This window comes from Diadema antillarum, unplaced genomic scaffold (assembly GCF_040938485.1).
Source record: "Diadema antillarum isolate AM-2024a unplaced genomic scaffold, OU_Dant_1.0 scf00000053, whole genome shotgun sequence".
NCBI classification, from domain to species: Eukaryota; Metazoa; Echinodermata; class Echinoidea; order Diadematoida; family Diadematidae; genus Diadema; species Diadema antillarum.
The window spans coordinates 818701-842992 of NW_027270942.1; the positions used below are offsets into that span (position 1 = coordinate 818701).

The window sequence follows — 24292 nt, forward strand, 5'->3', positions numbered from 1 at the left end:
AAGAATCCAGCCAAACACTTCTTCTCATTCTTGTGATAGATAGCTTCCTTGAAATTTTTTTTCCATGTCTACGCAGCCTAATTGCAGTATGCTTTGATACGCTGCACTATACGCAACGCTATACGGGCCCTGTGTGAAAGCCCTTTGACCCACTGCGTGCTACTTCAACCCGTTGAGGACGGGCTGGTTTTGCTACAGCATGCATTTCCCATAAAATACTCGTATGATCCAAGTATACTCAAGACTCATCCTCAACAGGTTAAATTCCTGTCCATAGGTACATGTACTGTAAAAGTGGATATTTTCGCGCTTGCCCTGGTAAGAAGAGTTTCGCATGTTTTTAACTCCGCGGGATCAAGATATCAATTACTAGAACATATAGCAAGCAAAAATATTTGCGTGCTTTTATTTTTGCGCTATTTTCTGGTTGCGCGAAATGCGTGAAAATTTCAACACCGTGAAAATTTCCACTTTTACACTACCTGGTACAATTGTATGTGTGTGAATTAGTGGACATTTGACTCATTGGTACAGCAGGGGTTAATAGTCTGAGAAGAGAACAGCTTAAAGATGACGTCACTTCTGTGGTCGATGTGGGGCAACAATCTTTGTACATAGGGACATTTAGAATAAGATAGACAGACAGACAGACAGACACAAGAGGCATACAGAAAAAGAGAAAGCAAGGGAAAGAGAGAGAAATAGAGGAATAGAGCAGAGAACAAAGAAGTCGGCGATCTTAAATAACAACATGCTTGAGATGTGGAGAGATTTAGATGACGCCTGCCGTCCCGTCCACCTTTCCACCCTGTGTGCTCACAATGCAACCGAGGTGTGAAACAAGCGTAAGTCCCATACAAGGCGCGGCTCCCTTTGAAGTGCCAGAGAGCCGGCCAGCCGGCTGGCCAGTAGTAGCCTTTTGCTGGCGGTGAGTGGATGTAGTACGTGTGAAAATGTGGACATGTGGGCATCACTGCAAACATCTGAGATGCCATTTCCGACAACAGCAAGGGGGCTCGCTTGCGGGGAAAATCTATTTCTGCTTCTTCTCTTCATTTCCTCCTGGAATGGCATTAGGGCAACATGGTCTATCCACTGTAAGTAAAGGATCACCGGAGCAATGGTGCCGGGGAGTCAAATGGTAGGGGGGGGGGGGGGAGATGGGGATGATATGTGTTAACAAGATATACTTTGCTTCATATACCAACAACACTGCAGGACATGATATACATGCGTGCATGCAGCTAAAAGTGTTTATAAAACGGGTTTAAGAATGTAGCCGAACAAAAGCGCTGAAATGAGTCATGTGTGCACTCTTCATTTTATACTTACTAACATGCACAGGCATGCAAGTATAAAAATGAAGAGTTTGGGTGCTGGTTTTTATGCTAATGTCTATATCAGCTGTAACTGGGAGCTTCAGTATGTGTATCAAGAGTTGATACAGCAGTGCACCTGACTCATTGCATAACTTGTTGAATCATCTCTTCTTCTTATGTTGGAAGCCCCCCTCGCCCGCCCCCCCCCCCCCCCCCCAGTTATGGCCAACATAAGTTACAAGGTTTTAAAACCGGATTAGTCTCTAACACATTACCAAAAGAGCATAATTGCACACTTACTGGTGTCACAATTCATACTTCAGCAGTACGCACTTAATCAGTTGTTACAAGCACGTAGCACATTCACTTATTTCTGTAAACAACTTCTAGTGCGTGATAGTAGTATTTGGAACAAGATCTTCAGACATCTTGGCTTTTGAGCAAGTTCTACATGTAGGTGACTGGTATTCATTGATAAAGGTACATGAAATATGGCATTATTTTTTTTAACCATTTTATAAAACAAATAATGCACAGGTTTAAGTTTGTGACATTGGGAGATGCAGCTTACTCTCTGTTATTCACAACATCATGCAACATGCACTTGGCTGCATCTCGTGCAATTAACCATGATGAGGCAATTAGGATCAGAATCTCACTTGAGTAATGGTTCTTTTCTTTGGAACTCATTGCTGGTAAAAACTTAAAAAGGAGACCTCTTCTTCCTCTTTAAGAGTAAGCTTAATATCTTCTCATGTCAGTAACTCTCACTTTTTCTGGTGAATTGTGGCCCATGTTACAGGAAACAACCCTAATAAAAGGTTTTACCTTTCTGTAGCAGGAGTGTCACTGTTTGATAGGACATAGCACAACATACAACTCTATCTCTTTTGTCATTACTAGCAATTGACTTATAGTCAATGTAGCATATAGAAGTATATAGCAAAGAGGCCTACAACTAGTCATCTGAAGGACTTTCATAATTCTCTTTCTCTCTCTTTCCTTATCTCACAATCTCCACACAATATTCCTTTTAAGTTTTCAGTGTGGTTCAGTTGATATTTATTTCCATTCATCTTACAAAAATTGAAATGAAATACAAGGCATACATTGAACAATTATTATTCTATCATTTTGTAAGAAATAAAAGGACCATTAATCATTATTTCCTCTTCCAAACACACACACAAAATAGAAATGCACATGGTCACATACAGTACTGGGGCAACTAGAATACAGTGCAGTAATATGGATACAATATTGGGATAGCTGTTCAATAGCATTTTACTTTCCCTCTCCACCCCCTCCCCCAGTCCCCCACCCCCCCAGCCCCCACCTACACATGCACACTTTGGGAAAATAAAAAAGGTCACAGCTTAAGGGTGTGTAAACAGAGTTGACATTCGGACAGTCCAAAGAAACCCGAGGGTGCATCGTTCTCAATCTCCCTCTCCCTCTCTTTCTCTCTATCTATCTGTCTCTATCTTTCTCGTTGTCTGTCTATCTCTCTCTATCTATCTATCTATCTATCCATCTACACTGCAGCTATATATCTTTTCCCCTCTCTATCTATCTATACATCTATTTGTCTATCACTGTATTAGTCTATCTGTCTATCTATCTCTTTCCATATTCATATATATATATATATATATACATATATATATATATATATATATATATATATATATATATATATATATATATATATATATATATATATATATATTTCTCTATCTGTCCATCTCTCTCTCTTTCTCTCCCTCTCCCAACACACAGCCTTCACTCGTCACCTGGCATTCATGCCTCACCCATAGCAGCTAATAAGGATTCCGTCTTCGGCAAATGTCGACAGCCAGCCGACGTCGTCGCAGGGCCGTTGAAATACGGCACACGAGCCCGCTGAAGGAAGAGCTTGACTTACTCACAAGAATGGGACGGGGATGGGGAGCAGTTTGAGTGTCAAGGCTGAATACAGTCTGACCTATCTTATCCGGCCTCCCTTTATCTGGATCTCTCTATTATCCGGACGCAATCTCGCCATGATTTTTTCTTTTTTTAATCTATGAATTATAGGGAAAGGGGGATTTTCAAACTCAAACAAAATTCCAACACAAACCCATGTGAATTACATATTATCTGTTAATACCTATGACTTTGCACTGATATCAAAGAAAGAGTTTAAATGTATGCTACTTGCAATAGGTTGCATGTAGCTACCACTGGGTAGGCAGCTGCGTGTATTAGATATTGAGTTTCCCATATCCGGCCACATCCCTTATCTGGATGAGTGCCGGTTCCGACATGTCCGGATAAGAGAGGTCGGACTGTAATGTACTTGTACACCCTTGCTTGAGTTGAGAGAGTGTCAATACTTTTATTTTATAAGGTGGTAGATACACTGGTTAAAGAAAATCAACTCTACGAGCCAAAGCTAAACAATCTTTCTATGTTGATATTTTCTAGATCTGATTATTTTTAATTATTTTTTTTTTCTCAAATGACCGCAAATCATGGCTCATCTATAGGAGAAGATAGGAGAAGATCTATCATAATCCATGAAAGCATACCAGCAGATATGTCTAACATTGAACCCAGGTGCAGTAATAATGGTCTATCACACAGGGTATATCAAAACTTTATGTAGCATATAAAATGTGCTACACTTCTCAGTATTTTCTGATTTTTTACACCTCATATTGAAATGAAAGTAACATACATTGTAGTCACCCATCCCGGACACACAGACATCTCATTCATTATTGCACTCAATTCTTAAAGTGGAGTAAACTAATGAGGCATTCTTCAGCAGGTAAGTGAAATCCTGGTCTGAAACATGCAAATATTTCAGTTGGTCTGCTCTCAAATTTGCATCCTCTGGTCAGAAGGACAATGTCTGCTTTATCAAGCCAGAAACACAAATCCTGTTGCTTTAAGAGTCTCTCAAAAACGAGTCGCATTTCAAACCATCAAATGCTACTGTCTGGTCCACTAACCTCAAGACTAAAAGCCAGGCTCCTTGCAGTTAGGGCCAGAATTGCCATCAAATCTTAACATCCTGATATTTACGGGCCCAGCTGTGTGTACTATCTATGATGCATATGAATCGCCAGCTATTAGTCATGTCATAAGCATAACCAAAAAAAATCCATACATTTAACTTTCGCACTTCTTTCCTCTCCCATCCCAGGCATGATGGCAAAAAATAGCCCTAGGAGGGTTCCAACGAGTCATTTTACTTCTACATGCCCCAGTTGACTCACATCCTGATATAGTGTGATCACCGCAGCGTATAATTACCCATCACAGAACCATTACCACTGCCGTTAATGACGCGGCGTGATGTCTTTATAAGCGCCACCTCGTAAACTGCTCCCAACATTAGGTCAACCATCCAATATGATGATGTTTGGAGGAGAATAGGATGGTGTCCACCAGTAGGATGGGGTATGACATGAGGTGGCGGGGGGGGGGGGAGATGAAGCCAAATACTCATAGCATTATATCCACTCAATTTTGATCTGGGGTAATAAACTGTACTTGAAAAAAAAAGATTCTTCTCCCCTTTTCACTGTGAAAGAGCCACACAAAACAACAAACAAACAAAAAACATTCTACCAAGTTTCACTTCAAAGTCATGTGACACATCATATGACCTCTGGCTATTGTTTCACATTGCAAACTGGTCACAAGAGCATACTAGCACTGCTACCTTGCCCAATAATGCACCAGTTCACTATTGGCTCGTGTGCACATTGATACAAATGACGTTTCTTTTTTTCTCAGATGGTTAGGCACTTCACTTGTTTTTAAAGCAGCATAATGCATGTAAGCTTGCCTGACATAATAATTTATGGAACTCATGCTTTCTCAAAATGCTGATTTCCTAGTCCAGTCAACATGCTCTTATAAAATTATCAATATCTCTGCAACCGGGTACTTTTATTAGTCGTGTTTATATGAAATTAAAGCAGGAGAGTAAGGAAATAATGTCATGTTATTTTCAGAAAATCGATCACCCCCGACTTCCGGATCCTTTTGTTGATGCGGGTCACAAATGATAATAAAATTAAAATATTCAAATTCTAATCTGAAGAAAGTATGAAAATCTTCCTCACACTATTTCTTTGCATGTCGAAATGAATATTTTAAATATTGCACATGATTTATTTTTCTCTCTTCTTCTCAAAAGTGTGCTACAGCCTTTGCAAAATATTTGGCTTGTCAAGCCTGAGATGCTACAATGCCGTGGAGAATATAATGTTGTTCATGTGTAGCCTGGAGGAAAAAAACACAGATCGCTAATAATGCATGCATGCAGCCGGATCAATACAAAGATATGACGAAGATGAAGAATGAGGAGGATACAAAAACATGGGCAGGATGGTTGAATGAGGAGAAATTTTTCACATTCTGTCCCATGCCCAGCAAGTGAATGCAGCGTAGCAGCCAATTACCGCCATCTAATCTACAACAGCTATATCTTTGGATCCAGCACATCTCTGGGTCCACAAACTTCACATCCGCACTAGATATTGATCAAAGCGTACAGCATATTGTGAAGCATCTTGGGAATGCTTATGCCCATGTTTGAATGTAATCAGTTCTTTAATTACAAAATACCACCTATGATGTATTTCAAGCTAAAGACAATATAGAAATTAGATACAGCAAAAAAAAAATCATTAATCCAGTTGCCATGGAAACATAATTATTAAGAGCTAAATGCTTTACTAAATGTGTATCAAAAGGGAACACAATGAACTTGCATATGAATTTCAACTCAATATGAATGCTTGTAAACTAAAACATTCTTATCAAATCAGCAAATCATTCTTGTAGGGTTCAATAATTCTAAATCATTTTTTAATCATAAACTTGAGCAGGGAATAAGGAAGTTACACCCATTTTCTCTATTTATTTTCAAGCAATTACAAGCAGTCACAAAAGAGAAATAATCAAAATTGTGACAAATTATAGACCTGTTCTTGCTTTGTAACAAATGAGCTGATATCCCTCGCTGCAATCAGATGCAGTATGCAGAGCGCACATTCTCCTGACATATAATCAAATTTGATAATGGAGTAAAAAAAAAGAATAATTTTAAATGCCATCTTTTTTCCTCAAAATGAAGAGCTGTCCTCCATTTGTACAGGATTTGATGACTGCCCATGAGGGTTCAACATGTTTCAAAGAAACTGCCACTTTCTACGTCCTCACACAATTTAGTTCACATTTTCTCCGATACATCTAGGCATGTTAAACTTGTGCTTCATAAATTAGAGTAAACTGAAATATCTCTCATTTGGTATTCATTCTGTTCATGTAGTTTTGCTTATATGTTGCATTATTTTCAAAAGCCTCTTCATTGTTATTACTAGAGCTGCATGATGCCAACACTGGCAACAAATCCTTAAATCAGTTTCTAGCTGCTCTCTCAAGTTTCAGTCAAAATTTGTATTATTTTCCTCCTGATTTTACATGGAGTGCATTTGATCAGTTGTGCATAATCGCTTTGCAGTATAAGATATGTGATTAAGTGAATTTGCCAAAAGTGAAGATCACAAGGACAGATCTATCTGCAGATAAATTTCCTAGAGCCTTCATTGGTTTAAATTTTTCCTTTTAAAATGCTGATTATGTCTCCACCTCAAGATGTCATAGAAAGGTATCAGTCTTCCAGTGAGTCATCATATTCTCAATTTTAATGTAAACACATCTTTTTTTCTTAATCACAGATGTCATAATTCAGCAAAAAAAAAAGAAAAGAAAAAGAAAACAGTATAAATGTACAGTGAAGGCATTGTCTGAATTTTCCCTGTCATCTTCTTCAAATGATGGAAGATTTCTATGACATTGAGGTAACGACAATAATTCATGACAGCCAAATGAATGCCTTCCATAGACATTCAAATTGTCGTAGTATAGTATGCAACCATATTGTTAAGCCCTTGAAGACAAACTGATTTTTCTGTAACACACACTTGCCATTAACCCCAGCCCAAGAATATGTGGGATTAGTCTTAAACAGGTTAATATATCTCAGAGATTTCAATTTTCCCAGTCCTCATGTTGAATTTTAAGATTCTTTTCCCTTTATTTCCTTTTCTAACATTTTTCTCTACAATATCAATTAAGGCCTACGAACAATTCCCTCCTTGTTTTTTTTTCTTTGCATCTTTTAGCTCTTCCTCATTCTCTTCCTTCCTATGCATACGTTAGTAGACTTACATTCTCTTATTTTTCTCTTCTTTGAATTATTTCACTCCATCTGTCTACCAGTCTCTGTCTCTTTCTATTTCTCTCTCTCTATATATATATATATCTCCCACTCTCTCTCTCTCTTTCTCTACCTAGCTACATGTATCTCTTTCTCTATCTTTTGTTTTCATCAGCAATGCATCTTTTCCACAATACGCTGACACAGAAATTAATATGAGCATTCCTGTCCCATTTGGGGAAAATCATCGTTGATCAAAACCCTCGCCCTTGTAATCCTAGCTGTCGCTCGGTGTGAGGGATTGTCAAACTCGGCGGAAGAATGTGAAAGTACGACTCTTGACAGAAATTTATTCGGGGGGGGGGGGGGGTAATCACTGAGTGTATGTTCAGTCTTGGGCCCCCTCAGGTCTATATTTTATCATGCACCAAATCAGTATACACATGCATATAAAAGTATTCTTTCTTTCTCTCTACTTATTTTCTATAGTCTCTGCTTAAACTTTTGGTAGTCCTGGTTGGTTTTCTTATACTACTTTTTTTTCTTTTCTTTTTTTTTTTCTTTTTTTTTTTTTTTTGGGGGGGGGGAGGATTCAAAACTCTGATCCAGTTTCTCAACTTTGCTGTTAGTGTGACATTTGATCGTTCTCTGCATTGGTCTATAGTCCACTTGTTCTGGGTTCAGCAGAGTTTTGTTTTTATTGTTTTAGGGGCAGACATAAACATAATCAAACCATTCTCTCAGACCATAATTAAATAATTCACCTCTTCTAAAACAGTGAAGGAATGTAGCTTTTGTAGGTCAGATCCAGAAATCCCATAAACTCCAGATAATAGCATGAGAAATAAAAACAGAGACCTTCCCTTACTGAAATTTGGACACAAATTTTATGATAACCAATTTTATGATAACCAATTTTGGACAAAAAAAACTAACTATTTAAGACCCTCAACACTCTTGAAACAAGACTAAATTACATTGTTGACATCACAATTTTCACAACCTAAAAAATGTGCACAGTACATACCGCTATTACACAACTTCCATTCCTCCTACATTCTGCCTGTTGGATCTCACCACAGGCTTGGGAATTGTTTTCCCTTGCAACCTTGTTTACTGATATTTATATGATATATGGGCCACATGGCTCATTATCAACACAAAAGCCTGAAACCATGGCTACATGCGTGTTCACCTGCCCTTTAGCGTCTGACAGAGTGGCAACATCAAGGGACCGAGTGAAACTGATCTGTGCCTTTAACGCACATTTCGGCACATGACTAGGGCACTGCATCAAATTCCAATCAGCCCCACGCACAATGTAGCAGTGTTAACTGACATTTGCGCAGGGGGGCAGCGGGGGACCCTGCGCATCGTTCAATTAACCCCCTGCATACCGAGGCAGAATGCACTTTGAATGCAAAAGGTCAAATCAAACACACTCAGTCATTTCTCCGAGCCCACAAGAGCTTTGCACTAATGATCGGCGTACATCATGTCTTCCGGATCAAGAGACATGCTGGCGTAAACAACATGCTTCCCCTCTTTGGGCTTTTAGTCTGTTTGTTCCTCTCTCTCTTTAACAGTCTTTGTTGCTTGCTGTGATTATTTCTTGCTAACGCTGCTTTACGCTAAATTCACAAAACGAAACAGAACAGGCATCCCAAAGTGGTCTGTGTTCGGCCAGTGCAATACATTTGACCCCTCACTGTATGACCCTGATGAAGTCACAGACATCAGAGCTGTGAAAATTGATGAAAATAATCTCATTTGACCTTTTAAAAAGTTTTTATTTCTCACAGCTTTGAAAGCTTTAAACAATTATATTATATTCAAATTGTCCATTCCAAAGTTCCAAAATTCCAGTTGAAAAATGTGTAGAGATTCTACATTCGAAGGGAAGTATAGAAGGACAGAAGAAAGTGGAGAACAGAATGGAAAGAAGATGCATAGGAAGAGAGAAAATAAGGGGTACGGGAGAGAATAAAATGAAGTAGAGAACAGAATGGGATGAATGGGGTAGACAAGGATCGACTGGAAGGAAGGAGACAGAATAGGACAAAATGGGAAGGAAAGGGCAGAGGTCAGAATGAAAGGAAGGAACAGAGAAGGGCAGAATGGATGGAAAGTATGTAGAAGGACAGAATGGAAAGATAAGGGTAGGAAGGAGCAGGGAAAGCCCTGAAGTGAATAAAAGCCATAGTGTAATCCCCCTCCCCCCCCCCCCCCATCCTCCATCAACATACTGCTGGATAATAAAAAATTCCCCCTAAATCAATTTGTTCAGAGTTCCCTGTAATTTACATATGTGACAGTGCACCTCAAAACAAACAAAAAGTCGCCAGACATGAATTTTTAGTTAAGTCCATATTCTGAAAGAGCAGACTTTAAGCTTTAAAATGATGTATAACTCAAATCAAATGGACTCTCCTAACCTATCTAAATATTGGAAAGAAAGCACAAACTCAGGAAAAGTGTGAACTGAGAAAAGCGGCTCTGAAGTACAGTGTCTATCCAAGCGCTTAATCTTTACTAAACCGTGCTGGCTGTGCAATGAATGGGACAAAAAACAGGAAGTAAACCATCAGAGTAACAACAATGAAGGGATTATCAGATTGAATTAAAATTGAGCATGCCTCATTAACACATTCTGTCCATAATCAATGCCAACTTTCAAAGCAGTAGCACTATTCTTTCAAAAGTTACTAGAGTTGAAAGTGAAGAGTGTGGACGAGGTTTTTCAGAAATGAAAACAGGGTTCTAAAGACACACATAATCACACTATTCTACCAAAAATGTTGGAGATAAACTGCTAAAAAACACACTTTCCCGCCCGTTTTATGATACCAAATTTCAGCATAATGTAAAAGAAGACCCGCTCTTTCAGAAAATATTAAAAAGTCAAGTTCGGCTAGGTTGACCCATTTCACTTATTTTCAGTCCTCACGCAAAATCAGTGTGTGCGACTTTATGTTCGTTTTGAGGTGCACGGTCATATATGATATGATTTTTCCGGACTTAACTCTCATTTTGAATGAGATGTGGAAGAGGGGATAGAGTTCGTGAATTACTCTAAATTAATATTACTGTAGATTGGGAGTTACAGTCCTTACCACTGTTTCATAAAAATTTCTGTCAAGCAAGAAATATTTGCATCATGGAATTTTCATGAATTGGAGCCGATGGCCTTTTTTGCAGCGCGAAATTTCTTGCAACTGCCACTGGCATTCAATGCATATAAACAAGAACTTTCATGTGCATTCTTATTCTGGAATCTTGACGCCCATGAAATTCACAAAATTAAAATGCAAGCAAATTCTGGTTTTAGTATTTTAATTAAGTTTAAAAGGTCATGACGATGAGTATATGTTTTATAATGAGTGTGTGTGTGTGTGTGTGTGTGTGTGTACACTGTACAGGAACACATAACAAGCTCTAAAGCACCAAATCTTGTAGCAATTTATTCTCCATCTACTTCACTGAAAAAAAAAGAGTGTCATTTCATGCAATTTGTACCCATTTGCTGACAACATTCCAAATCAAACGAGATTGCACCAGAGAGGAGTTCTTACGGCCAATAATCTGAGTCTATTTAAATACATTTAGGTACAAATAACGACAGGAATGAAGACTTTTCTGGTTTAAAGCAATCTGCGCGGCAAAAGTGTGTGATGAAAGTACATGTACGTACTTTCAATGCCTCTGTACACAATCACAAAGAGGTAGAATTGAATGGTTTAAAGGGAAGAAAAATTCAATTCAGATCAATTAGGCTGGTTTATCTATTCAGGTCAGTTTATCTATCCCACTTTGCAGCAAATCTAGTTCAATATTAAGCTTACTATAGGGAGATATATACCGAGAGTTTATCCTATTAACCCGTTGAGGATGGCCTGATTTTGCTGTAACAGGCAGTTCCCATAGACACCTGCTCAAGTATACACGGGAGTCGTCCTCAACGGGTTAAGATGCTATCTTAGATTTGTTGAGAACAAGAGCACTCTTTAATAGTGCATGATACGAAAATGAATTTTCAGCCAATAAATAAACACATAGCAAACAGTATCTGGTGTAATTAATAAATGATAATAACAAAGCTCTGCAGGAGGCTAAACAATCATGATAATGAAATTAAAACAAACATTTTTAGTCCTGTTTGTCTGGTGTATGACATTCTTTTGTTCTGAAATGCACTTAGTCTCACAGGATGAGTTTGCACAGCGCACTGTTGCCAGGATAGATTGTGCACTGTGCGCAAGCAGTTACATGCTTGCCACCTTCTTATTAAAAAAAATGGATAGGCAGCAACTTATCAAAGTCACACCCATACTTACAGCTACAATTAATTCTGGTGTATATAAACTGTCATTACCTCTGGCAAGCTGTTTTTGTACAATGCCCAATGGCCCCTTGTGACAGCCAGTCTTGGGGGTTAATAACAAGAGCCCTGCAACACCCACACAAGTGTCGCAATTTACAATCACAGTTCTCCAATACCTTACCTTCAGGGTTGTTGGCCATTTAATTCCCAGAGGTTGTGCACGCACAGACTTTGTAAACTCAGTAAATCCAAAATATCCAGAGCAAAAAAACAAGATCTTCACGGCAGGAGAAACGGGACAAAAATGGCAAAGTTGCTCTGTCCAGCGACTCTCCTTTAGGTGAACTTTCTCATTGGGACTCAAAGTCTTCCGAACTTCAGTGCTGTCATCGAGTACTTCTGTCACATGACTTGTAACGATGATGCACGTGTCTGTCGATACCAATTTTCACCGAGAATACTCCCAGGAACAGTCCGATGAAAGGTGCCAAAGAAAGAGATAGAGAGGGAAAAGACTCGAGGCAAAAAGAACAAAAGAGGGGCCAGTTGGACACCTTCTCAGCTCAGTGACTGGAGGTTACAATGACAGCTAGATCCTCCCCCCCTTGTTGGGCAATGATGCCGAAGGAGACTTCAGAGGAGTCGGGTTGCAATTACAAGCCCACTGCCGGGCAGACATCTGTCCCGATACGCCAAAGGTAAAACAGCGGCCGGCCAGCCGGCCCCAGACAGGGGGGGAGCGAACCACCGGCTGAGGACACTTAGCGGCCGTTGATTGAGTTTGACAGAGGACAGCCAGCGCTTCACAAACATAACGTTTGGCTCCTCTTCCTCACCTCTCACGGAGGAAAAATCACCAACTCTTAAACACTTTGGGGTTTTTTTCTCTCTCTCTCGCTCTCTCAAATTCAGGGGTAGATAGTTGGGTAAATAACAGACATCAGACCGTAACAAGTCAAATATCCTGCATGTAATGGCCCCATATCAGTAACATACTTGGTCTATATTCAGTGTGAAACTATCTATTAATAGATCTTTGCTATACTTTGTCATTCAGAACAAGGGTTTATTCATGATAAGACTTCATGCACTCTTTAAACAATACGTTTAAAAACTATAAGTGGACGGAAAATGGTAGTTGTAATCTTTCTCTCCCTCTCTCCCTCCAGAAAACATTTTTTGTTGGGGGGGGGGGGGGGGGGAGATGAAATTTACCTTAATTTCAAGAGCATTAAAACAAGAGGCTGGTACATTTCAGTCACACAGGCTGCCCTGCTAGCACAAATTCATATGCTGGAGATAATCTTGGCATCCAGCAATAATTACACTTTCAATGATCCGATACACATTGATGCAAAGAATTCCACACAGGTGCATTACACATTCCTTCCCACTGAGAAGTGTGTAAGATATACAGCGACAGAACTCAGCTATTGCATGGTGGGATTTTTCCCCCATGATCTATAATGAATGACCCTTTCATAATTCAACACAAAACAAACTTCCATCACATCAAGCAATGAGTTTGCCCTTGATGGTAAGTGATTAGGTTTGTGGATTGGTTGTGAAGGTACCTGTAAGGAAGGCTATGATTAAGGTAAGGCTGTTCTTGTTAAATTCAAGGTAACCTGTCCTCTTACTGCAAATACTACTCCACTCTTATACAGTGAATACAGTATGCTGGATTCTTGTTCACGCACATACACGTACCATGAGATTTAAAACACTAACATAATGGAAGAATATAGAATGAAAAATAGCACCATGCACAAACATGATAATGGAAGAAAAAAATCCTGTACTTAAGATATAATTGATACACTCAGCCTATTTGCAATGATAGATATATCTTGTATATAATTCTCTTTCTCTCTACCCCTCTCCACCTCTACCTCAACCTCTCTTCCAAAATCATTTTCATGAAGTTAATCCTGATTTCATAAATTTTATGAAGAAAATACATGATTCAATTGCATTAGTGGACAGAAGACACAAGATATAAAAAAAAAGATTTATCATTTCATGCTAGATACTTTTGTACAGTGTCTCACAGAATACTGCTGCAATAATGATCATACATAAGATGATCAAAATTACTTTAAAACCTTTTTCATATAATTTAGTTATTTTAGGCATGGAGCCTATGAAAACGACCATGAGCACTGGAGTAATAATATGATTAATATGTGACTGAAAATATCTTCTTCCTTTTCTGCAACAAAAATATTTTAAGCAACACTGCCAGTCAAATATGAGGCTTGATGATTAAGAAATGACACACACACATTTGAAATGTTTACAGCAAATAATGATAATAATATTAATACTAATACATTTCTATTGCACATTCTACACTACGTACCTGTTCAAATGGGCTTTACTATTGGATACAGCAAAATCTGCTATAGACAAATTCTGTATTTTCACCCAAGCTCATTAATGAGTAAAAGAGAACTCGCCACTATCTTGACGAGATCTAGGGATATTTCTACCTGCCTAGAAGTTAGGAGATGCTTCAAGGGAGTGGCTACGGTACTCACACTTCTGCAAAAGGCCATTTGACCCTAATCATTCAGTACTGTATACGCCATATATTTCATGAGTCAAAATTTTCGCAAATCAGGAATTCGCGGTGATTTTGCAAGTGGTGGAGTCCTGTACTGAACGGAGAAGTGTACACGCGTACGTCACATTCACATCGGGATCAGAGTCAATATTTTCGCGTGTCTTTAATTTTGCAAAAAGCACCTGACTTGCGAAATTCGCAAAAATAAAAACCTCGCGAAATATTCGGCGTATACAGTATTTGGGCCACCAGCACATTTTGTAATCCATCTGCTAGCTCCTATGGAAACCTGAAATGACAGTATTCACGAAAACCATGTGCCACTAATGCACAGTTAATGCACAGTCTATGTACAGTTTTATCTTCATTTCTTTTTAATTGAATGTGACAACCGCAACGATTCCGAATCTAGGGGTCCATTTAATACCAATCACAGCCACTTCAACATCAATTGAAATGCGCACGGCGTATAGCGCAGTACAATTTCCCAGCAAGGTATCAGAGGATATTACTGCTATTAAACTCTCATTGTGCCTCATTACAATGTAATTTTTAGAATGAGCAGTTTTGCTAAAAGGTAATTTGGCATGATCTTTCAAAACTGTCAGGCAAGCAACAACAACGAAACAAAAAATGACATCATTTTGAGTACTCCAATAGTCAGGCGAGTACATCAATTTCACCGTGGGGATGATTTCCTCCTTTCCTTCTTTTAATGGTTCTGATGCCACTAAAGTTTTGTAGTGGAGGTCTTGAGTACCAGTGCAATCATTATAACAAGAATGATAGCAAAAATCTGTTGAAATCTATACTGCAAAATACTAAGGTTTTGATTGTATGCTTTTATGCAGCGGGTATAATTGAGCAATTCTGGGTCATCACAGTGCCTTTTTTAAGCTATTCTTTATTAAACAGAGAGTTATGGTTCAGAAGAAGAGATGTGGGGGTACATGTATATTAGCACAAATGCTTTAAACAGACAAGATGCATCCATATCATACAGATTATAAGCCTTTCCAAATGTGAATGAGCCACAATGATACTTTGTAGATATGTGATATACAGGCAGGCATGTTACATGTAGATTTGAAACTTAAACACTCCAAAGGACACTATTAAACTGTATGTGGATGTCAATTGGCCCTGCCGATCAAAGGCACGGAAATATGCACATTAGCCATGATTTAGCCACTGTAGCTCCCCATCCAGGCAGCAGTAGGGGACAGGGACAGCTAGTATCGGCAATCAATTTGATGGGGTTATCAATGATGCACACGCATTCTGGGATCGTTGCATTAAAGGAAAGGCAATAGATACAGGGTAGCAGCGGATGAAGTGGGTGCACCGTGATATAGCCACTACCGTCGATCCACGCGTCATAGTCAGCAGAGACAATGATAGCAGGAGAAATGATAGCAGATCTGGCTCAACTGGACTAGTGGTCATTAGGGCACCATAGTTATTCATTTCCTTCATACACTCACATTTCTCACTTTGACTTTTTCCATTGGTTATCATTTGTGTCTTTTCCCTTAATTCCTTTTCCTTTTCTACCAGTTTTCTTCAGATGATGAAATCATGAATTTGAACTGCAGTCACACCATGTATACAAAGGACTTCATGCCAAATCAATGCTTAACTGTATGTTTTACCAAATTTTAGTATTTTATAACCTGTTTGAGTCTCTCTCAGAATACTTGTGACAAAGGTATTTTATTGGGTATATAGAAAGGAATTCCTAAACATATTCTAATTTTATATTTGCATGAACTTACAACACAGGTTCTTGTTCCATGACAATGAGAAAGCTTAAAAACTAGATTCCAAGCTGTAACATACATAGGGTATGAACAGGTGAATGGAATATCTTGTAGGTGGGTGCAGGACAGAAGAAATATCCATTAATTTGGATCTAACATACATTTGTAAACTGAAGTTTGTGGCCAGATCACTACATCTTCGTATTCTATGTCTTAATACAGTGCACTCCAGCTATAAAGAATATGGTCATAACAAAATCTCATTACAACAAAGTTAAAATTCAGGTACTCAAAATGTTACTTTATTATATAATCATATCTTTATATACTTTATTTGTCTGGGTATAATGAAATTTCAATGTAATGAATGAAAAATGCCAGTCCTAAGAATTTCATTATGATGGGACTTGCCTGTAGTAGAAGATAAATAACCTATCCCCAACTCCATGCAAGAGTTATACAGTCACCAATTCATTACTTCATTCCTTCGATCTGGCTTGATCCCTTCCACCTATCTCATTCATGTACACAGGAATTAGTCTGTCCCTCCACATGGCAATTCAGACATTCATTTAATTCATTCAGTCCCTTTAACTCACTCAAGCACTGATAGACTACACTCAATTAATTGCGAACCCCATAAACTCGTACAAACATACCCCGCACAACCCACACACGCACTCACATAGACATACACGCACACATGCATACCACACACACTAATCATGCCATCAATACGAACACACATACACACATATGCACACACACACACACACACACACACTTTCTCTCTTACAATCTCCATCTCTCTCTGTGTCACCCTCCCCATCCTTTTTTAAAATAAAGTCTCTTTTTTCTGTCTCAGTCTTAACCCGTTGAGGACGAGCTGATTTGCTACAACACGCATTTCCCATACACACCTGCCCGAGTATTCCAGGACTCATCTTCAGCAGGTTAAACTTCACAACAAATCAGTGTAAAAGAGACATGACGAAGCGTGATATGGAGTGTGACAAGTGATCAATCAAAACTGCTTGAAGGTACATGTAGCAACACGTTCAAACACAGTAATCTCCTAGCCCTGTTCACACTGGCTGTATTAATCCAGTATCATTACTAATCCTACACTGTCTAATTGAACCTACTCTATGCCTACATATCGCGCTCACATCAGAGACAGCTGTGCCATCTGGTTTTATACACCTGCTGAGAAATTGTGTCATGTTCTCACCTTATTCCTTTATCTGCACTTCAGAGATCCATGAATATTCATGAAAACCTAGTGAACCTTTTTATCCCCTTCTAGGCTGTATACAGATCAGACATGACCATGCTATAATGCATCATCCACGATAAAGTTAAACCAATGCCCTTGTGGTTTCCGTAGCAACCAATATAATTTGTACAGGACCTACCAGGGTCATACAGAAGATGGGTTGAATGAATAGGAATGTCAGAGGCAATTCATCTTCCAAAACATGACAGTGATGGATTTTTCACCTCTGTAAAGGTCTTTCATTTTTAAGTAAAGACAGAAAATATTCATCCCAGTCAAAATGACACTGGACTCACTGCCTCCTGGTCTAGGGATGACATGTCAGCACAATGAATACAATAACATTTTACTGAAAATGAAAATGATTTAAACTTGACACCACAATGTAGAGTAGACAAAGCTCTACAACTCAATACCAATGATTCAATGCCCCTCAAAAGTGTGATAACGTCCTCCTTGTTCTTAGCCAATGATATATATTCAAAACAAATGACAAATAAGTGAAATTTGATACCTTCATTGCAAATATATACAGCATAACATTTCTATCATTACAGAGTTTGCTGAATATCAAATCGCTCTGGCATGCTGAGAAAAAGCACTTTCTCTAAAAAGTCTACCCATCACTCAATATCCCGTCATTGTGCAGCCAGTCGTACAGTGCCCTCGTGTGCCAATGTGATAACAGGCACGACAGTGAAAGATATACGACTGTGACTGCAAGTACAACACACATTGTACTCTCTGCTAATAGCCAGAACGGTCAGGACAAGATAACAGAGAGGGGAAGAATGAGGCGAGTGTCAAATTGCTCACTCCGGGGCATGTGACACTGTTAGTGACGTCCGTCTTGCATCAGTGAGCTGGAAGGGGAAAGATGGGGTCCGATGTTTTAATGAAATTCACACCGAGCGTGACAAGTATGTTTCTCTTGCCGTTAATTGGTATACACAGGACCGCGCACGGACTGGACAGGAAAGGAATGAGTAGGAGGTAGCACAGGAAGAAGAGAAAGAGAGAGAGACAAACAGATCATACGGAGAGGGAGAGATGGTGAGGGAGAGAAAGAGACGAATAGAGAAGCATGTACAGAGGAGAAAATAGAAAGATATAAAAAGGGTGGTAATAATCTCACTGCGAGTATGCACTCGGCATCACCATGTGCTGCATATCAATCCATCAGCGGAATACAGTCGAGCCTCTCTACCCACTCACTGCTGTTTGGATCAGGGGCTGCTGAAGTGTGACAGGGAATATTTACAGAGGCCACAGCATTGCTGGAAGCTTCACCATCTCTTGATGAAGCGTCCACTTCTCCATACCCATACCTTTTTTTTCGGTGCTTGTATTGCATTCTTCTATAATTCTTTTTTATTGTGGCCGTTGTTCTTGTTATTAACTTAGCAGAATCAATGGAACAAAGAATGACCAATTAAACCTGGATTTAAACCAATTTACACTGTTAAAACATCGGTGTTAGATTTAACACCACGGGTGTTAAATCTAACACCGATCAAACTTCAATAAAGGACCACACCCACAGGTGTTAAAAATGCACTGTGATGGTGTTGAAAAGTGTTCACCTGACACTTCGTGGTGTTAATTTGACACTGTACCTGGTGTTATTTTGACACTGTACTGGTGTTAATTCAAAAATGACACCCCATGGTGTTGATTTGATATTTGTTGGTGTTAATATCAATGGTTTAACACCCGTCCAGCTTCAATAAGAGACCACACCAGCTGGTGTTACTTTGGTGTAAATTTATTTTCACATTTTTTCAAAAATCTAGTATTTTAATGTAAAATTCTTGTTCGTCTTGTTTAAATTAAAAATGAACAAGAAGTGCAGTTACTAAGAAACTCTTCAAAAAACAGTTTAAAATTTGGAAATGACACCTGGAGGTGTTGATTTAACACCATAAATGAGCACCGAAAATTTAACACCAGCTAGGTGTTCACTATTTAACACTGGACTTTTTGCAGTGTAGAAGCATCTTCAAAACATACGTTTGACCTTAGGCTATGAATTTGAAATCTATCTGAAATATGTCATAGTAGTTTTAGGGTACTGAACAAAATGGATATTATTGCATTGGTACTGTAATCTTTTGCACTCGACTGGGTAGGATGAATCTTGCATACATGTTTTTAATGCTACAGAATCAAATTATAAAATGATATTACATAATATAACAAGCGCCAATCTTGCATGCATTTAATTTTTTGCTAATTTCATGTGGCGCAAAATGTGCAAAAATTTCGACTGTTACAGAATTGTACAGGGACTCTCGTAAGAAAAAAAGTCCTCAGGACCGGCCGTTTTCTTTCATCATATTGAATTTTGTTTTAACCAAGCAATAAAATATACAAAGTTTACAGGTATATTAATATAATTTGGGGGACCTGAATTCTTACTTCCTTGTAATGAGATTTTCATTACAACCAAGTTTGTTACAATGGGAGTACACTGTGTTATGATCAAAGCAGCCAGTTTTGTGACCAAATAACAATTTCAAAAATGGTGATTTTCTGCACTTCCTTGACCATTACTTGTTCTTACAGTAAAAATAAAGTATTAAACCCTAAATGCCTATTTTTGTTGTTGTTGATGCTATTTTGACAAAAATGACAATTTTCAATGCATCATAGTTACCTTTATTAGCATTGTAATGAAAAAGATGAATATTGATAATGAAAGCAAATCCACATTTTTTTTACGTGATATCAAATTACTTCTTAAATCAGTAGTCAAATGCCAATGATGCTCAATGGACCAAATGACATTCAAGTTCATCAAATCATGAAGTTGCATTTTCAAATCATTGATCCTCATTACAATTATAATGATGAAAATAATTACACTGACAATAAAACAAATCAAAATTTGACATCTGTATAGATTCTTCAATCAAAATAATTACATTGACAATAAAACAAATAAAATTTGATGTGACATCTGTATAGATTCTTCAATCGCTCGACAAAATGTCATTATTCTCAATATATACTGACATTTGGGGCTTGACGAATCATAATGTTAGTATTGCTAATGAATTCCGTTCTACGTTCTCCCTGTTGTGCCTCTGAATGTGGCACAATATGTTGGGCAGGTCCCGCTGCAGATGATGGTGGAGCCAGATCGCAATATCTAATTCCGGCTCCAAATTGTTTCCCGTGAACATTGACCGGCGATACTGCGAAAGGAGGCTCGGAGGCACACTGCATGAATATTTCAGACTTTTGGCCCGCAAATACAACGTGCACTGTGACGTCTGGCTTCTTGACATTCAGAGATGAGACAAGAAATGGAAACTGTCGGCGAGAAACATTGCATCTGGTGTATTCACAGACAATCAGAGAACCTCACAACTTTACATTATGCATAAATGTATATGGCTGAGCCCGAGCTGAAAGCACAGTTTGTATCTACTGAAGATGGCAATGGATTTGAGTTCCGCTAGATATATCTCATATTGAATCTATTGACTCACAGTCAAAGCACAATATCAGAATTGATATGTCATTTTTTTTAATTTCCTATTCTAGAAGAATGATACTGTAAAGCATTCAAATCACTGTCTACATCTGTAGAGAGAATTCTAAGGAATACATACAGTCAATACAACTATAATGACTGAAGCTTTTCTTGTATCTATTGATGACAATTAAAGCAAAAATAAACTGCAAATCACATTAGACGATATGTACGGTTTTTAAATATTTATATCCGCACAAGATGAAAATCAACCAGTTGCACAGATTGTCCTTACTTGTGCAAAGTGTGCATGCAGGAAATGCACTTTTCCGATATATCCATCATACTCTTCATTGCAAAACCACACACAGAATAATGAAAATCAATAATTAACAATACTCACATAGCAGATAACACATAGTGCACATGTTTCTATGCACTTATGAAAAAGAATGGCTATAATAGAATGTACAGTTGCAGAAGAGAACCATGGGGAAGATACAATGTAGTAAAAAACTATCTTAACCAGGGTGTAGGTTTACTGGCATCATGGACAATTATATCAAGTGTACTCTTCTATATTTTCCTTCTTATTTTAGCCACGGCACTTAAAAACAAGCTGTGTTAAGACATTTTTGTAATGTTTTCTTTGTGTGTGTGTATGTGCAAATATAATTTTAAAGGATCAATTATTGCAAACAGCTATCTTAATGTCCTTCAATTTTGGTGAGTGCAAGATGTCAATTCATATATTTTATATTGTTTCCAACATCTGATAATAATGATGACAATAAAAAACTTGGTTGATATTCTGAATGAGCCCAGCCAAATATGCCAAGCTGTATAGATATGAAAGCAATTATATCAGAGGGCTTCATTTAAAGGGATACCAGACAAAGTTCTTGCCTTGATTTTAGGCTGGTCAATATACTCATCTTTGACTAGTGCAATATATATTTTCACTGTAGTCCCATCCGAGAGAATACATGAGTATCGCAATAACAGCAATCAGGAAAACATTTATTGACCCACAATGATAAATCAGACATAGAATTGCATCAATTCATGTTATCATGCATGATTCACAAAGTAAGCTGCCCTTTATGCTAGGAGAAGAATTCAAAGGGAGATTTTGGAAACCCTCTCATGTTCCATTGCATTTATGAACATATATCGAATCAGCACGTCTCCAGCACTAGGCAGCTTTCAAAACATTCACAATTTCTCATGGATATTACAGGACCTTGCGTGGGAATATAGCACAACTCCCCCTCTTATGGCACCTCACAATTGAGGCAGGAATATGGATGGAGGAAAAAAAAAGAAAACGCTATGAATATGTACAAACAAGATCACTGTGAGCTGCTTCAACCCATCGCAAGGAATCAGTCCATGTTCAAACCCCCCCCCCCCCCCCCCCACCGCATGAACGTCCCTCTCGAGCATAGGATGTGCGTGGATCATATAGCATCTCAAAATGCACACTCTGCGGGGGGTACAGCCTCCTCCAAAAGGGTAAAGGTCCTTTCAGAGAATAATCCCGCTGTACCAGATTGGTTTAAAGGCCCCTGCAGAGGATGCCATGAGAAAACACCTGCATGCAGCCGAGAACCCTAGAGGCTTACGAACATGGCTGAAATAGTGTGCTTTGCTGTGGCTCTCTGTAACTTTTGCCTACTTTTAAAGAGGAGGGGATGAGGAATAGGGGAAGGAAAAAGGATACAGGATGGTTATCATCTTATACCCTTTGGCATCAACATTTGACATACATGTACATGTATTCATACCTACTCAATTTCCTTCCATTTCTATGTCAGACATTTTACAGCCTACTGTATTTTCCTTGAAAAGCATTCCTTTACACAATGTTTCAGCTAGCAAAATCCCCATCACCAAAAAATGGTACCTATTTGCTGTGTACATACAATGATGAACACTTTAACATTCATACAACTTGTGTTCATATGTCTGTATATGATACATATCAAAATCCATCCATAATGACCTCATTATTGTTTGGAAAAGTTCATGCTGTATATTTCTACATAAACTGTTATTGCCATCAGGAAAAAATGAAAATTGATAATTGAAGTCATTTAAGCAGTACTGAGGACTAATATCCCAGTCTATTGTACAATTAATGAGATGGGTACTGCAGTCGGGCACCAAACCTGACGTCAATAGTCAGCAAACCTCATTTTCGAGAGTGCAGCACCGTTCAGCGCTTCATTTGCATTCAGCACCACACCAGCAATTGTTCACCGGGAAGAGGTCTGCATGCCTCCATCTCAAGCAATGGATTCCATCATCATTACATTCCCTGACTTGATTGGTCTACAGCACAATAAAACGTTAGGCAGGACACATCTAAATCAGCAGGCTGTTTTACTTGAAGTGAGGAAATGGTAGTCATCCGCGTGCAGAACGCAAAAAAGCCATGCTGTAAACATCAGACTTATAATCTACAGATATGAAGAAATTAGCTCATGAAGATTGCAACAAATAACATCAAATATGTTGTTTTGAGCTCAATGTTTGTTTGATGCCTATTTGACTTCTAATTTTAAGACAGGATTGAAATATCTTCCCTCAACACATAGACTTAAACACTGCCAGGATCCTGCAAAAGCAATTACAATCTTGTACCCTCTTGCCCAAGGGCGGTTTAACTCACAATTAAGTACGGTAAGTGATACAAGTGAGCATGATACCTGTTCTATGTAAGGGACCCCAGCCCATTTACGCAAGTGTGAGAAACATATCTTGTAATGCCCCAACCGGTACGACCACATCATCTAAATGTCTTACCTCCGTAAACTTTCTAACCTTCATGAACACCTCCTACACAGCAGGATAAAATGCAATGTTTAAATTGACTTCACTTGAGAAGGAACATGATGGAAGAGGAGGAGTATACTACGGATTAATAAACCAAATGCAATTAGGATTGGTTTCCCTGCAACATGTTTGGTGTAATGTCAACAAATAGAATTAAGCAAAACCTCCAAAAAACATGCTAGCGTGGCCTAAGGTTCAGGGATTGGGGGATGGAGGGGGTAAAAAGGCATCTGATTCCTTCTCCCTGGAATAAAATGCTTTTAACTTAATGAACTGGGATTGCTTCATAGTCATACAGGTTGGATTTCGCAGTATTTGCTCACTGCCCCTGCACAGCCAACAGAAGGAGTCGCGCACTCACGTCGCCGTCCCCGAGCGATGAAATTGGAATGGTCAGTCGTCTCTACATCGCAAGACACCCCAAGGGGCCCACGGCACCTATAATATTACCAAGGCTTAACCCCTTCCAACTCATGACACATTTATCAGACAAAACTGTCGAGGAATGTCCCCC

At 38.7% G+C, this 24292-nt stretch overlaps 1 protein-coding gene across 1 annotated transcript in view; it reads right to left on the minus strand.

The window, feature by feature from the left end:
* Window positions 1–13006, minus strand: part of LOC139715700 (Kv channel-interacting protein 4-like) — a 374395-nt gene extending 361389 nt beyond the window's left edge. Inside the window, exon 1 of the mRNA XM_071627251.1 lies at window positions 12042–13006. Coding sequence (XP_071483352.1) covers window positions 12042–12060 — 19 coding nt within the window. The 5' untranslated portion in view covers window positions 12061–13006. The remainder of the gene's footprint in view (window positions 1–12041) is intronic.
* Between the last annotated feature and the right edge of the window lie 11286 nt (window positions 13007–24292).